Source organism: Oncorhynchus masou, chromosome 23 (genome assembly GCF_036934945.1).
Source record: "Oncorhynchus masou masou isolate Uvic2021 chromosome 23, UVic_Omas_1.1, whole genome shotgun sequence".
NCBI lineage: Eukaryota > Metazoa > Chordata > Actinopteri > Salmoniformes > Salmonidae > Oncorhynchus > Oncorhynchus masou.
Window position 1 is genome coordinate 55751926 of NC_088234.1, and position 17425 is coordinate 55769350.

Below are 17425 nucleotides of genomic sequence, written 5' to 3' on the forward strand. Positions count from 1 at the left end.
ATGGGGTGGGGGATCTGGAGGTGTAGTACCAGTGAGTAAGTTGAATGGGAAGATAGGGTGTGAGGAAGGGGACTATAGGTGATGGACTGACTTGATGACTGACTAGCAGTGGACAGATGAGACTGGCTGTGGGTCTCCATTCTCCAGGTATATATTATACAGGTGTACTCACGGCAGGGCTGTTTCCTTGTCCTCTCCAGGGGGTCTGTGTGGCCTTGTCTTGGTGCGTCTGTCTGTCCTCTTCCAGCGATGGTGCCCTCTGGTGACAGTGACAGCTCCCAGGCTGGTCAGCATGAGCAGACTGGGGCAGGAGAGAGAGTTACCACTAATGTATCAGGAAAATACAATAACAACTGATCCACTAAGGTGAGTTGGTATTCCAAAACTACTAGACCCTATTAACTCTAATACTATGGAGGTCATTCCCAGTGGGTTTTCAACTTTAGACTATAGCAGTGGATCAGTTGCTAATTCACAGTTTGTCATTAAATAATGTATTCATTCCAGGAGCACCAAGGTCAGATGAGGGGAGGTTAATATTCAATCCAATTGGTAACTTCATATAATCAATTAAGCCAACACACCCACGTCTGTCTCTCTCCTCATGGTTCAATAAAAACAACACCAACCACCCTTTGCTAATGAGTAAAACAGAACATCTGCATGAACTCCTGGCAGCTCAACCCACAGAGCATTCATTATTTCTTACTCCCTATTTGGCTAATTATATCATTCTCTCTATTATTCTTTCTCTCATCTACTATTCAGTCAGTAACTTCCTTACTATTTCTGTCCATAGTAATGAATTATTATTATATCTCCCCCTCTCCCCCTCCCCCTAATTGGGAGAACTAGAGCGGTTGGAACACTGATGTTGCTCTGACATTTGCCATTACTGTACCTTACGTTGCTCTGACATTTGCTATTGCTCTACATAGGGAATTTGAATAATGTCAGTGGACAGTCTGGTTGTTTACCTAACGAGCACACTAGGCCCTGGACACTAATGAACGTCACAACACTGATGGGTCCATGTGACAGCAAACATAACTGAGGTTAGTATGTCGGTGTCTTGACTATGGAATTCGTAGAAACACAACTCCCACGTGTAATGTGTTGCATTATGATGGAGGCAAACGCACTGGCAGAGAATGACTGCCGTTGTCTCACTGACCCCTCCTGGAGACTCACCGCCTGTTGCTGTCGTGTGAGCTGCGTGATTGTCCTGTCCTTATCCCTCAGCTCCTCCCTGAGCTCCCGCACCTCCTTCATTAGCTCCTCCAACTGGAACACATAAACAGTGGTTCATTCTGAACACGGCTAACAATGCTACTTGTCTTGGTTCCTGGATGTGGCTGACTGTACCTGTATAGTTGTGCTGTTATCCTCCTCAACCTCCTCGCCCTCTTTCACAAGCTCTGGGCCTCCATCCTCCATCTACAAACACGAAGCACACACGTTTCAGTATTCTGAATTATACTACATGGGGGCAGACAGCATGACTAGCTGTATGGATATTGACAGTTGATTATAATGACACTACTAATTGCTACTAAGTTTGGAGCCTCTTCTGTAATGTATTCTGTAGACAGGCCTTGCTCTAGCTAGCCTATAGCCAGTTGGGTACACTGATAAAGCCAGTTGCTCGTAGCTCAGAGAGAACAATTACGATTAAAGTAGAACGCCATTCTACAGCTGCTGCAAAAAGCACATTGTCACAGCTCCAAAGAAAGATAATTAAGAAGAGAACATCTAATGGTGCCCAAAGCCAAACTCCCCTGCTAAATACAGACAACAAACAGACAGACATACTTTCAGACTTTCTCAATTAGACATTTTCGTCATTTAGCAATTAGATGACTATAATCAACAGCAACAGCATTACTTAGTGTAACGAACCTTGCCTAGGTAGGCCTGTTATGACCCCCCTCGTTTGCTACGATCTCTACATTTTGCACAGTCAGAGGTCAAACAAACATGGGTGCAAATAATGCACATTTATACTCACTTTGGTCACGATAAAAGATGTCCCTTTTTTGGAGATAATTAACATATTCTAGGCTCTGACAAGCAAATCAAATTACTATCACAGAGAGTGTGCTCTGTGGTGCTTTGTCATGTCACAGACCCTCTTTGGGCACAGTTGACTTGTTTTGGAGGAATGTAATGTGCTGAGGGCTGTGAGGGCAAAGCCAATATCACCCAGCCTGACACTAACATAGATAATGGGGTCCTACAGGGCCAGACAGAGACGCTGTACCATCAAAAGCTGTACACTACTGATTAACTGTCTCACACATCACATCACTGACTCTGTGTGTTTGTGTCTCTGTTGAATGGAACGCTTCATCTGACAGATCTATTAAGTGATTAAGGAACCACAGGTAACCACAAGGGAGGAGGATTGGCTCCAGGAGTAATAACAGGTAAGAAGAGATGACTGACACACAGAATAAAACCCTGTGCCACAGCTTAACTGTTGCTCACTCTCAAGACATGGGCATGAGACATGGCATTCAGAGTAAAGCCAGCAGCTATTTTCTACATCACAAAATGGATTAAACCAGTGCATCTCTGCTACACAGGTCTGAAGGGTCACTGTGACTGGCATGTGGCAGTGCATATTTCTACTGCTTTTAAACTTCTGAAGCCTTCTGTCACCTGGATATGTTGATGTGTGATAAACTCCTATAAATCTACTGCTTAACAAAACATGTGCAGCATCCGTCTGGCAAATTACAAACTCTAACCTGACATTATAGTTATCCTAATCAAGTGACATTTTATTGGACGCTAAATCTATTTGATTCTAAAAGGAGCTGACGCCAGTGACAAGATGTGATTTCCACTTGCTTAGTCAGTAAATAGCTCAAATCAACTAAGTGATTATATTGGAATTGTATTGAGTTCCTAAAGACTGCCTTCGAGACTTTGAGTGTGTGTGTGTGTGTGTTACCTGTAATAAACTCTTGAGTTTGAGCAGCTTGTTTTTCACGGAGCTGCAGTCCTGGGCCATGTGTTTAAGTGTGAGCTCGTCCAGCGACCCCGAGTAGCCATCGTGTCTCCCTACAGGAAGAAGAGGACAGGGGCCAACCATGAACCCTCCATGACAAGTGTAACCCTCATACTGCTGGAACACTGGACCCCTGGGAGAGGATTGATAGAGAGAGAATAGAGAGAGAGGAGAGAGAAAAAGAGGAGCATGTGTTATTATTATATTATAGAAAGAGGAGAGGCAGTAAGAGAAGGACCTTTGCCACATTGACTAGGCTTAAATGGGAAAATTAAGTCACTTACCAAATGCACTCTGGCTTCATCCAGAAAACATCCAATAATGGCCCATTATATTTCACACAGCAGCTTTATATTCATGAATACAGCACACCTAGTAGACTATGTTGTGTTTGGTCTTTTTTGCCATTTTCATGCTGTAGAACAGCTGCTGAGTCTCACCTGTCATTATGGAAGTGGTCTAGTCCATTCCAGCGAGGCTGCCTCCTCCTCCAGTGACCCTTTCGTCCCCCCCTCTCTGAGCGGTCAGAATGGGCCATCTCATCAGCGTCTAGATGGATGGATGGATGGATAGATAGATGGGTCATCCACAAGGTAGCTTAGAAGTGTGTGTGTGTGTGCGTGTGTGTGTGTGTGATAGTGGGTCTATATGTTGCATGTAAACAGCAGAGGAGGCTGGTGGGAGGCTGAAATGGAATAAATGGAATGGAGTAGGGCTGTCCACGACAAAAACAAATCTTTGTCGACCAAGTGTTCTTTCGAAGAATCAAATCGGTCAAAATATTTTTAATCAACTGTATTATGCACTGAGCTTGTCTGATGCTTTAAGCAAACTGTTTGATTAAATAATTAAGACACACAAATGATTACAGGGAGTCCTACTGCAATTGATTTGATTGTGCCGGGCTCAAGACTTGCTGCGCTGTGTTAAAAAAAGGCCGAATGACTGTGTGACTAACACCCGTTGTCTCTATCTCCTCCCTGCTGCATCAACCACCACAGAACATCAACAGTGTTAATCGTGCTACATAATTACAGCCAATTCTGATTGTATTCGACATGTGGTTGCGTGAGGCTTGGTGCTCACGGAATCAGTAGGCTATTAAACAAACACTCATATAGGTAACACAAGCAGGATCAATCTTATTTCTGTAGATCGGAAAGTATTTAGACCCCTTGACTTTTTCCACATTTTGTTTACGTTACAGTTTATTCTGAAATTGATTAAATTATTTTTATAATCTGCACAAAATACCCGCATACTGATAAAGCAAAAACAGTTTTTTATTAATGTTTGCAAATGTATAACATTTTTGGAACTGAAATATCACTTTTACATAAGTATTCAGACCCTTCACCCAGTACTTTATTGAAGCACTTTGGCAGCGACTACAGCCTCAAGTCCTCCTGGGTGTGATGCTACAAGCTTGGCACACCTGTATTTGGAGAGTTTCTCCCATTCTTCTCTGCAGGTCTTCTCAAGCTCTGTCAGGTTGGATGGGGAGCGTTGCTGCACAGCTATTTTCCGGTCTCTCCAGAGATGTTCGATCGGGTTCAAGTCCGGGTCCTGGCTGGGCCACTAAGGGACATTCAGAGACTTGTCCCAAAGCCACTCCTGCATTGTCTAGGCTGTGTGCTTAGGGTTGTTATCCTGTTGGAAGGTGAACCTTCACCACAGTCTGTGCTCCTGAGCACTCTGTAGCAGGTTTTCATCAAGAATCTATGTACTTTGCTCTAGTCTCCCAGTCCCTGCCGCTGAAAAACATGATGCTGGCATCACCATGCTTCACCTTATTTTTTTACATTAATTTTAATGAACCTTTATTTAACTAGGCAAGTCAGTTAAGAACAAATTATTCTTTACAATGATGGCCTACACGGCCAAACCCGGACGACGCTGGGCCAATTGTGCGGCGCCCAATGGGACTCATATTCACGAACGGTTGTGATACACCTTAGGGATGGGCCAGGTTTCCTCCAGACGTGACTCTTGGCATTCAGGCCAAAGTGTTCAATCTTGGTTTCACCAGACCAGAGAATATTTTTTCTCATGGCCGGAGAGTCTTTTGGCAAACTCCAAGTGGGCTGTCATGTGCCTCTTACTGAGGAGTAGCTTCTGTCTGGCCACTCTACCATAAAGGCCTGATTGGTGGAGTGCTGCAGAGATGGTTGGACTCCAATCAAGTTGTAGAAACATCTCAAGGATGTTTTGAGACTCAAAGCAAAGGGTCTGAATACTTGTAAATAAGGTACTTCTGTTTTTTTGCAAACATTTCTAAAAACCTGTCATTATGGGGTATTGTGTGTAGATTGCTGAGGATTTTTTTAATCAATTTTAGAATAAGGCTGTAATGTAACAAAATGTGGAAAAAGTCAAGGGGTCTGAATACTTTCTGAAGGCACTGGATATGGATGATTTATGAAGCCAGGCACATTTAACAGTTAGGCTATAGATTATGGACCTAATTAAGTCAGGGTATCCTCTCGCCTCACTTTTCTGAGACAATTAAGGCAAGGGCTGTAATCGAACGTGGGAGAAAGCACATTTGTTTTAAAATAATTACATTTTTATTTGTGTTGCACCATTGTTCTTACATAATATAATAATATACAATTTCAGTAGCACGTCTTAGACTGATGGACTATGGCGTCGCCACGGCCTCCACAATAGACAGGTGTCTTGTACATTGTGATTTTTTTGTGTGTTTTTTTTTTGCTACTGCTCAACTAAAGAAATCTGGGTCGACCAACAGCCTATCGACCAAACAATCGACCAGTCGACTAAGTGGGATCAGCCCTAGAATGGAGTCAAACGTGGCTTCCATTTGTTTGATGTGTTCAATACCATTCCATTCTGGTAAGCAGAGTCCTGTATACACTGTGCCAAGAATACACAAACATTGCCTCATGGGACAAGGTTAACTTAGGGGACTTGTATTTGCTCTAACACACACACACACACACACACATACACATACGCATATATTTTTGGGGTTTGATGTCTTATTCAGTACAAATCAGTGAAAATATATATATATAATATATATATATATATATATTCACTGATTTGTACTGAATAAGACATCAAACCCAAGAAAAAGGCTTTAAGCTAAGGCCAACAGTCAGACAGTAGGACTCTCAGGGGTTAACATCAACAGAGAAAAATAACAAACTTATACACACCCACAAAACACTTACTGTACATTACAGACACAGACAATTTATCTTCCAAACAGAGCAACCAAGGATCATAAATATTTATACACTCTAATCAAACAAGCCATTAATAAACAAAGACTAAATAAAATTGTGTGCCAGTCTTCAAATAACTCAATCTTACTGTTGTAGCATGAGAGTTCTTCAGCTGAGGACTAAACAAATACCTTACGCAGCCTCTCCACATACCGCAACTGAAGACGAGCCTGTCTAAATAGTTAGCCCAGTAATTCCACACGTGACCTGCTACATTCCAACATGCTCTGCTACATCCGTCAACTTCTTCTCAACATGTACAAAACTCAAATCCAAACATTACAAATCCAAAGTGGTAAAATGAAGAGGGAAAAGAGTGGGCTAAAGTTCTAGTCAGCTTTTTAAAGGGCTGGAGAAACTCTTCCACCCTGCTGTCTGTTTTCGGAGAAACTCCCCAAGTGGCCAGAGAGGGAGAGGCCGGGCTGGCTGTGTCTGTGACCAGGCTGGGAGTCACCGGCTTGGGTAGGGTGGGGAGAGGCCACCAGGACCTCTCCTGTCATTGGAGCTGGAGCCTGCCTGCAGGAGAAAATAGCAGGGCCTCCTTTTCCCTTCTCGCTTTCCCCTTCCTGCTTGGCTGACAGAGCCTGTGCACATGGGAAGGAGGGAGGAAGGGGAGGATGGGCCTATGGCTATGCTACATTGAAGCTCCCTCCTTTCCTCCCCTCTCTTTAGGCCTGCCACGGAGGGCTGAGCTTGGCTGGACCCTCTGTCCGCTCCCCTGTCCCTTAACCTCGACCCCTCGCTATGACATACAGAGCTATAAATAAATACGGTCTCTTTCCAGGATGCCGGTTGGATTCACAATCCTTCAGAGTGAACATTCCTGTCACACACACAACACACTCAATGTAGTGCTCTGTGAACTAAAAAACCAGGCTGTGTGTGTGTGTTTGTGTGTATAGAGACAGAACGAGATGCACTTTGGGTTGTCTGTGAGTTTTATGGTCATAAAGGGACCCTTGTTAGCAATCCTTTGGCAAGACTGGTCAGCAGTCTCACACTGGGCCGAGTGTTTTCAGAGCAGTGGAAAGAACTGCATTCGCCATGAATGACACTGTCAGTATGGAATTCACAATACAGTGACTTCATAACCTAAGATTCATGATCAATGACCGATGAGCACTGACGTAGGGAGTTTGTGATGGCTTGTATAATGTAACAAAATACCAGCATCTTTCTCTCACGCACACCCACAGCACACCTACACACACAAATACAATCCTGCTGTCTCTGAGAATAGAGACCTATTCACCAAAACTATCTCGTTACCTAATCAGCAGTTGAAATAGGACCAGAGGAATGTGTGATGATTAGAGATTAAATTGTCATTTCTATAGGTGTTCCATGATTACATTTACAGAATGGAATCAAAAGCTACACTCAAAAGGTGAGAGGGTCTGGTCACAGTGATTAGGCTTTACTGAACCAATCACTAGTGTTAATGAGCACCAAGCCTGGGGAAAGATGAAGGAAGCGATGACTGTACCTGGAGCCACTGCTGTCTGTGTTCGTAGAGAGCCGTCCTCAGGGAGGTCCACATCCAGCATGAGGTCGTCATCCTGCAGGTCAGCTGGTTCCAGGGGGTCCAGGTTGTTCAGAATGTCCTGCATGGTGGAAGAGACAAAAGTTGGCTCAATTGATGTTATGTTATTTTGATTCAATGTATATTATGACAATACTCAAGCTAGTAAGCCAACTGTTTTGTTTTGTCAGTTCACAAGAGATCCTCAAAAAAAGATTGTACAGAATGTCGGGGTATTTCAAAAAACATCTCATAATGCTCCCATCTGTAAAGGCATGATTAGTTCACTGTTTTTGTCTGCCGATGCAAAAGTAGTGAGTCCATTTTTATGCTAACAGTTCTCCTTTTGAACCAGACTCTCACGGACAAACACAGGTTGTTATTCAAAACAACAAGAAGCAGGGTCGGAGGCAACAAAAGATTTGCAGAAATGAATTTCTCAAAAGAAACATCACTCTTGAATGAGTATTATAATGTAAAATCGGTAAGTATGTCTTATTATTATAAAATAGTCTGCACTTTGCTTGTTGTTGAATTCAAAGCATAACGTACCCAAAAGCAAAAAAGGCAAGAGTACAAATTACTACTTCAAAGTATGAAGTGTTGATTTGTACTCCTCACCTTTTTGCTTTCCAAAGCATCAATTCCCAGGCCATTTTGTGCTTCAGCAGAAAATGAAAATACATAGCGAGGCCTCTACTTGAAGATGTACCCATAACATGATGGTGGTTGGTGGTATTTAATGGATGTTGTGTTATTAAAGGTTAGAGAATCTAAATCAAAAACTGGCATTGAAGCAGGGAACCATGATAGAAAACAGAAAAATAACATCCAATATCTTCTGATCCATACTTATATCTGCCAGTGCACCCAACTGAACTGTACTCAGTCTTTCTCCCACACGCCTGCTCTCCTCTGCTCCCTCCTCTGCTTTTTACTACTTCTATTATCACCCTCTTTACTTCTCCCACTCTCTTTTTCCCTTTCTCTGTCCTCTTCCTCTCGTCTCCTCGCTCTCTTCCATTTTCCTCATCCCCCCCCCCTCTCTATCCCTCTCTCCTCTAGAGGTTCCTCATGCAGAGCAGGCCTTAGTCACGGCACGTTGCTCGAGAGGAAATGGCATTTCACACCGGTAGGCTGCAGCTTAGATGCTGAGCGGGCCACATAATCTCCCCCAAGGAGGAGGAGAAAAAGGCTGGTTGAATGAACTGGGAATCTGGGGTCATATTTCACACAAATCCCACTCCAGCTGACTGCCCTGGGGCTCTGACGTTGGAACCGCCAGCCAAACAGAGAGGACTGGGGGGTCCAACAGAACCACAGTACCACAGCAGGTCCCCATGTTGAAATCAAGCTAGCTCCAGTGGTGGTCCCCTCAGCGGTGCTACACCTCCTGTTCAGTAGATGGAGACTAATGGGCAACTGATTTACAGGATTAGCATGATTATCCCTCTCTCTCGTCATACATCTTTCATATAAAGATAATTCATTCATTGAGCTTACACGTTGTTCAAATATTTAATCGATTGAGGTTCCATATTATTCACATTATGATTACATCAATTCAGAATGCATTTTGCTGTGGTTGTGCACAGGGACTGTAACATGCTATGGAAATTCCTGCAACATTCTGTGTCCCTCAGTCAGTTAACCACACATTCCCCATCTTCTCTCTACTACCCTCTCAATCTGCACCCGTTGGGGAGATCAATGAAGAATAATAAGCCAAAGGAAAAGCCTTGGCCCATTCAACCCCATATTGAATTGAAATTTCAAACAAACACAACTCTCTGTTCAGCTATGAATCTGAGGTTAGCTGAGGCTCAAACCACACACAGATTACCTCATATGACCCACTAGTGTGATTAATATATGATGTAGCTTTGCCCCCACAACCCAAGCCCTACAGAACTTCAGTCTGCCTAACCCAGAAACGTAATCAATACAAAATGAAACTAGATCAAATAAAAAATTATTGTTCTACTGTATAAGGAATTATGGGTACAAATATAAACATCCAAACTTCTAATATATCCTAGAGAGGCTTAAGAAATGAGTCTGAAACTGTTCAAATCAATAGCTGTCGCAGATTCTCAGACGTCGTCACCAGCCCTTCTGTCTGAGATTAGAATTATCATGGCATTTTCATTACATGTCCATTCTGTTTCCCATAACTCTCAATGAAGGCTTCAGAGCTGCCTGCAGATCAACTGCTGCTCCTTCAGTAGATCTTCACTCTAATTGAAGGTCAGTCCCAGACTAAATGTAACACAGTGGGGCTTACTGCAATGTGAGATACTGAAGATCTCAAAACTGTTTCTTTGATAAAAGACCCATACAGTATCTCCAAATAAAGCTTTGCTAAGCTATGTGTGAGTGTGCCTCTGCAATGCCTCCACAATGACATTATGTTGACCTTATTCTACACTGAAGTTCTGAGTTGAAAGCACTAAGCTTGTCCTTTAACTATAAAATATGCCTTCTACCTCTACAATGATAGCACTTCTTTGTAATCCAATTATTCGACTCATTTACTGCTCTTGAACTAATGCATTTCCCCCAAACCCAATTCTCAGGCTCTAGCCAACTGCATATGACCATTCTCTGTGGTTCTATAAAGGATGTAATGTGGTGTAATCTAGGCATCCGTTGCTGCAAAGGGCTTATTGACTTTTACAGGGACAATTAGAGGGTCACTATGAGCACGGAAAGTGTTAGAGAGATTGATGAGAGCAGAACTTCCCTTCCAAGGACACTAGAATGATACTGACTTGGGCACAAAAAAGAGATTTAAGGAGAGATGGCCCCATAGCACTGATCTAAGGTCAGTTGTGCTGCTTTAGGTTGGGACATTCAGGGTTGGGATGGTTAAAGGTGATAGGCAAAGGTTTCCCTGTACATTTAAAACATATTTTTTTATAACAGCTACATTTGAAAGACCTTCAAAATCGTGACTTGTCCAGATAATCAGCGACTGAAAACCAGCAAAACACAACAACATTTCTCATTAATTGTCATATCCCGCAGTCTGTTGACAGACGCTACGATACCATTTATGTTACGTGTGTCTGTCCACAAAAATTATGAGCTCACAGGCTGGATTTTGTACTGTTGGGAACACAAGCAGAATTTTCACATTTTCCATTAGAACCAGCTTTTCCAGTGAGGAAATAATCCGGTGCCAGGATCATTTGCCCTCTGACTGCCTACAGGGACCTCACATTCAGAAACGTTCCAAAAAGCGGAATCCGCTTTGACCACCATAGAGTCAACGAACGTTTATTACTGCTTTGGTCATATGGGCGGCAGAAGTGGTAGGAAATAGATCACTGCTCTTTCTCTGCTCCTGGTAACAGGTGCCTCTTAGTTCAGCCAACCCGAACCCACCAGAATGTGTTGGATGGACAGTGGTCGGTGTAGATTGGTTTAAATTCATCCAGATTTAAAATGGGAAAAACGGGGGACATTATATGCACGCTTTCATTTGCGGAAGCAGAAGTGGATTCTGACGCCAGTGTGTGAAAAAGGCTTGAGAGCGGCGGCGGTCGGATTTATGCTAAATGACAAGACAAGAAGCTGTTGTCCATCTAGCTGACTATAATAAATTACTTGAACCGACACTGTTTACAGGGTTTTGTATTTAAGGGCAGTGCTAAAGTGGAGCTATTTGGTGTGTGTGTGTTTTGATACGGTGTCTCTTTGTACTTGGCATGAGGGAATTAGGCCTTTCATAATTACACTACATACACCTCTCCCTCTTCACTCCATTTTCATCCTCCTGTCATCTCCATTTGATGTGAACAGAGCTATGGGGATAAGTGAGTGACAGATTCGTCCTCCACTCTTTCATAAACCTCTACCTTCATTATGCCTCCTTCAACCAGGTGCCTGCCTTTGCCTTGAATGACTGCCCACACTTGACTGCTTTTATCAACTTCATAATCAATTCGACAAACCCAAAAGCAGCAAAGTAAAAGTAAGCCTGGTTTACATCAAGCAGACTCCATAAGGAAAGACGCTAGGAGGCAAAACTAGCCAGTTTTAGAACATTATGTTGAGGAACAAAATGAGTCTAAATGGAGATTAAATGGAGACCTTCAACTATCACATTTAAAACAGACAAAGGGAGTTACTAATAGTTACCACTGTGGTCAGTAACCAACAGGAAAATATGATGACTACATTGAGCCCACTAATCTTAGGGCTGACACAGATCACCTTCATCATTGTAAATAGCTACTTTCAAAAAAAAGTAGTAACCACTATCAAATGTGTTTCTACGGGTTCTGGCTGACGACACATTGGTTCAGTATAGCAGCTATAAATGCATGCAGGCGTATGTCATATACTAAGAGGGAAGACAGAAGGCAAGAGAGAGAAATAAGAAATCAATGAATGATCAGACAAGACCATGTAGGGACACGTTGGCATTTTCTGCATGGCAAACAAAGCAGCCTAGATATTAGCTAACTAATACGACAACAGTCTGCTTGCTGAGTGTGTGTACTATAAACAGCAGTGTACTGCAGAGAGAAAGGCTTAAGCACCTAGCTCATTTATCTGCTAATGAATTAGGCTGTCACCACCCAGCGCTACAAAGCCTAACATTAGATCCAAATAAATAAATCAAGAAGCAGCAGCTCTGCAGCTTTGAAGTCAGAGAGGAGGCGAGGATTAGAGACAGAGCGCCGTCAGGAGCTTGCTCTGCTACTGAGAGGATATGTCTCACATGAGAGAAGCCGAGTTAAAATAAAAACACAGCAAATACTAGGTATCTGCAGGAATAAGGAATGAACAGGCCAAGGAGAGAGTAAGTGAAAAGAATAGAAGAGAGAGTGGCTTCACATTGTTTATTCCAATGTCTATCAGTTACAGCATTTTGGGGGAAATAGCCATTTCAGGTACATAAGTATGAATACAGACAACCACTCTACAATATGTCTTCCTCTGGCTATTTTTAACCGAATCACATGTTTTTATGTAAATGGAGGCTACAGAAGTGTCATTACACTTTTTGATTTCACTTGGTTTTGAGAAACTTACCCCACCAGCGATAGACCTCCTCAGGCTCATTGGGCAGTATTAGGGGAAGCAGAAAACATGAACAACGGCTACAGAAACACCCAAATACGGCATTTTAGAAACAGCAAAGCTCCCAATATAGTGAGGCAGGTCTTTAGATGTTGTACATATGAAACCGTGTCATTTCGAAGTTTATCCAGACTGTTATATTTCATTTTGTTGGATTCAAGCGTTACACTTCATGCATATGCATGCACTTACATTCTTGTTTCCATTGTGATGATAGTGATGGTTTCTATAGCAACCAAATCAAGCCAAATAAATATTAGCTGTTGCCATATCATTATAGCCCATTTAGGACATATCTTTGCCGATATCCACAAAACAGACAAGCATCAACTTTCATCTGCAGGATGCTTGTACACACGCAAGCAGGCGGAAGAATGGGAATGTGAACGTATCGCTCAAGTTAAACAAAATATCATGCCATTTATATCCAAAACAGAGATTAATAAAAATGCTATTATAATGCATTAAAACCTCTAATATGAAGGCAGGAGTACTTCTAATTATGAAGCTGGCTGTCTACTACTCAACAGCAGGCTATAGGAAATCATCAGGTGAAAAACATGGAAACCAAGTGATGTATTTCTCTTACCACACACACAGACACTTATGTCATATTTAACGTAACACTGCCATCAAGTGGAGTCACAGAGGTATTGCAACAGAGCTTAACTTGGATGACTGTGATTTGTTTTGTCTGGGTTCTGTGTTATGAAGCTCTTTTACAACACAGGATCATAAGACGTTTGTCAGGTTAATTCTACACCAGATGACAGATCATCATGGCTGGCTGTTGCCTCTTAAGAGACTTGTCTGTCTACACTGAGTGTACAAAACATTAGGAACACCTTCCTACTATTGATTTGCACACTCTTTCAGCCTCTGAATGGCACACATACAAATCAAATCAAATTTGATTTGTCAAATGCATCGAATACAACAGGTAGACCTTAACGTGAAATGCTTACTTGCATGCCCTTAACCAACAATGCAGTTCATGAAATAGAGTTTGGGTGCCATGGTAAATAGTCCGGGTGTCCATTAGATTAATTGTTCAGCAGTCTTATGGTTATGGGGGTAGAAGCTGTTAAGGAGTCTTTTGGTCTTAGACTTGGTGCTCTGGTACCACTTGCCGTGCGGTAGCAGAGATAACAGTCTATGACTTGGGTGACTGGAGTCTTTGACCATTTTTCGGGGCCTTCCTCCGACACCGCCTAGTATATAGGTCCTGGATGTCAGGAAGCTTTACTCCAGTGATGTACTGGACCGAACGCACTACCCTCTGTAGCGCCTTACGGTCAGATGCCAAGCAGTTACCATACCAGGCAGTGATGCAACCAGTCAGGATGCTCTTGATGGTGCAGCTGTAAAACTTTTTGAGGATCTTTGGGCACTTGCCAAATCTTTTCAGCCTTCTGAAGGGGAAAAAGTGTTGTCGTACCCTCTTCAGAACTGTCTTGGTGTATTTGGACTAGAGGTCGACCGATTATGATTTTTCAACGCCAATACCGATACCGATTATTGGAGGACCAAAAAAAGCCAATACAGATTAAATCGGCTGATTTTTTAAATGTATTTGTAATAATGACAATTGCAACAATACTGGATGAACACTTATTTAAACTTAATATAATACATCAATAAAATCAATTTAGCCTCAAATAAATAATGAAACATGTTCAATTTGGTTTAAATAATGCAAAAACAAAGTGTTGGAGAAGAAAGTAAAAGTGCAATATGTGCCATGTAAGAAAGCTAACATTTAAGTTCCTTGCTCATAACATGAGAACATAAGAAAGCCTGTGGTTCCTTTTAACATGAGTATTCAATATTCCCAGGTAAGAAGTTTTAGGTCGTAGTTATTATAGGAATTATAGGACTATTTCTCTCTAAACCATTTGTATTTCATTAACCTTTAACTATTGGATGTTCTTATAGGCACTTTAGTATAGCTTCCGTCCCTCTCCTCGCTCCTACCTGGCCTCGAACCAGGAACACAATGACAACAGCCACCCTCGAAGCAGCATTACCCAAGGGAAACAACCACTCTAAGTCTCAGAGCAAGTGACGTTTGAAACGCTATTAGCGTGCACCCCGCTGACTAGCTAGCCATTTCACATCGGTTACACCAGCCTCATCTCGGGACTTGATAGGCTTGAAGTTATAAACAGCTGCTGGCAAATGCACGAAAGTGCTGTTTGAATGAATGCTTATGAGCCTACTGGTGCCTACCATCGCTCAGTCAGACTGCTCTATCAAATCATAGACTTAGTTATAACATGATAACACACAGAAATACGATCCGTAGGTCATTAATATGACCGAATCCGGAAACTATCATCTCGAAAACAAGACGTTTATTCTTTCAGTGAAATACAGAACCGTTCCGTATTTTATCGAACGGGTGGCATCCATAAGTCTAAATATTGCTGTTACATTGCACAACCTTCAATGTCATCCCATAATTACGTAAAATTCTGGCAAATTAGGCAGCCCCAAACTGTTGCATATACACTGACTCTGCGTGCAATGAAAGCAAGAGAAGCGACACAATTTCACCTGGTTAATATTGCCTGCTAACCTAGATTTCTTTTAGCTAAATATGCAGGTTTAAAAATATATACTTCTGTGTATTGATTTTAAGAAAGGCATTGATGTTTATGGTTAGGTACACATTGGAGCAACGATACACACTGCATCGATTAAATGCAACACAGGACACGCTAAATGAACTAGTAATATCATCAACCATGTGTAGTTAACTAGTGATTATGATTGATTTATTGGTTGTTTTTTATAAGATAAGTTTAATTTTCTAAGATAAGTTTAATGCTAGCTAGCAAATTACCTTGGCTTACTGCATTAGCGTAACAGGCAGTCTCCTCATGGAGTGCAATGTCATCAGGTGGTTAGAGCGTTGGACTAGTTAACTGTAAGGTTGCAAGATTGAATCCCCCGAGCTGACAAGGTAAAAATCTGTTGTTCTGTCCCTGAACAATGCAGTTAACCCACCGTTCCTAGGCCGCCATTGAAAATAAGAATGTGTGTGTTCTTAACTGACTTGCCTAGTTAAATAAAGATTAAATAAAGGTGTAAAAAAAAAGTATCGGCCAAATCGGTGTCCAAAAATACCTATTTCCGATTGTTATGAAAACTTGAAATCGGCCCTAATTAAATCGGCCATTCCGATTAATCGGGCAACCTTTAGTTTGGACCATGATAGTTAGTTGGTGATGTGGATACCAACGAACTTGAAACTCTTGACTTGCTCCACTTCAGCACCGTCAATGTTTTTATGGGGCCTGTTCAGCCCTCCTTTTCCTATAGTCCACAATCAGCAGTCTCTGACCTCCTCGCTATAGGCTGTCTCATCGTTGTCAGTGATCAGGCCTCTACATCTGTTGTGTCATCAGCAAACTTAATGACGGTGTTGGAGTCGTGCTTGGCCACGCAGTCATGGGTGAACAGGGAGTACAGGAAGGAACTAAGCACGTACCCCTGAGGGGCCCCAGTGTTGAGGATCAGCGTGGTGGGTGTGTTGTTGCCTACCCTTACCACCTGGGTGCGGCACGTCAGGAAGTCCAGGATTCAGTTGCAGGGGGAGGTGTTTAGTCCCAGGGTCCTTAACTTTTTGTATGTATTCTTTTAAATTTAGTATCCAAAACATACAATATACTTGCAGCGAAGCCTCTCAACAACTACATCATACCAGTCATCCAATAGACTCCCATTCAGAGCGACACACAGAAGCATCCAGGGTCAATGCCCTGCTCAAGGGCACGTTGACAGATCTCCCACCTGGCCAAAAAACATGAACCCTAACACTCCAAGATCCCCCCTCCCCCCACCACAGTTCCCAATTAGCTGTCCCTCAACCATTCAAGACCCCTCCCAAACCCCTAAGAATATATATTTTTTTTAAATACAATTAATTTCATTCTTCATCCCCAAGAATCCCCCAATGCACCAACAACCAAGAGAATGAACTTAATTGAAAAAAGAAAAAGTTAGAAGAAAACAGCAAACAAAAAATCTATAAAAACAAAGGACATCAAGGACAATGCCAAAGGTATATGTTTGTGTGCATGTCTGGCACTATTACATGTATGTGTGTGTTCTTGTATGTATTTATTTGAACGAGAGTGTGTGTATATGTATGTGCACAAACACCTGCATGGCATCAGCCTCAGGCAAACCGGCATTAGCTGTAAAAACACTGATCCTCAGGTGTCATTCAAACATACTTTTTATTATGTTTTATTTTGAGTGAGCTTTTCTCTAATGTGGTTATTGGATATGATTTTAATGGCTAGCATTTTGATGGCCATAACGAATAGATATGGTGACAGTGGACACCCTTGTTTAACTCCTCTTGACAATTCAAAACTCTCTGAGAAGTAACCGTTATTTACTATTTTACACCTGGGGTTGCTATACTTTATTTTTAGCCATTTTAAAAGAGAATTACTGAAATTGAAAAAATCCAGGCATTTATAAATAAAATCCAGTCTTACTTTATCAAATGCCTTTTCAAAATCCGCTATAAATACA

At 42.1% G+C, this 17425-nt stretch overlaps 1 protein-coding gene across 3 annotated transcripts in view; it reads right to left on the reverse strand.

The window, feature by feature from the left end:
- ccser2a (coiled-coil serine-rich protein 2a) overlaps positions 1–17425 on the reverse strand; it is a 73153-nt gene that overhangs the window by 13971 nt on the left and 41757 nt on the right. For all 3 annotated transcript variants that reach the window (XM_064932573.1, XM_064932572.1, XM_064932574.1), the window contains 6 exons: positions 7751–7868; positions 3454–3562; positions 2957–3146; positions 1366–1437; positions 1192–1284; positions 173–301 (listed from right to left, as the gene is read on the reverse strand). In XM_064932573.1, coding sequence (XP_064788645.1) covers positions 173–301; positions 1192–1284; positions 1366–1437; positions 2957–3146; positions 3454–3562; positions 7751–7868 — 711 coding nt within the window. The remainder of the gene's footprint in view (positions 1–172; positions 302–1191; positions 1285–1365; positions 1438–2956; positions 3147–3453; positions 3563–7750; positions 7869–17425) is intronic.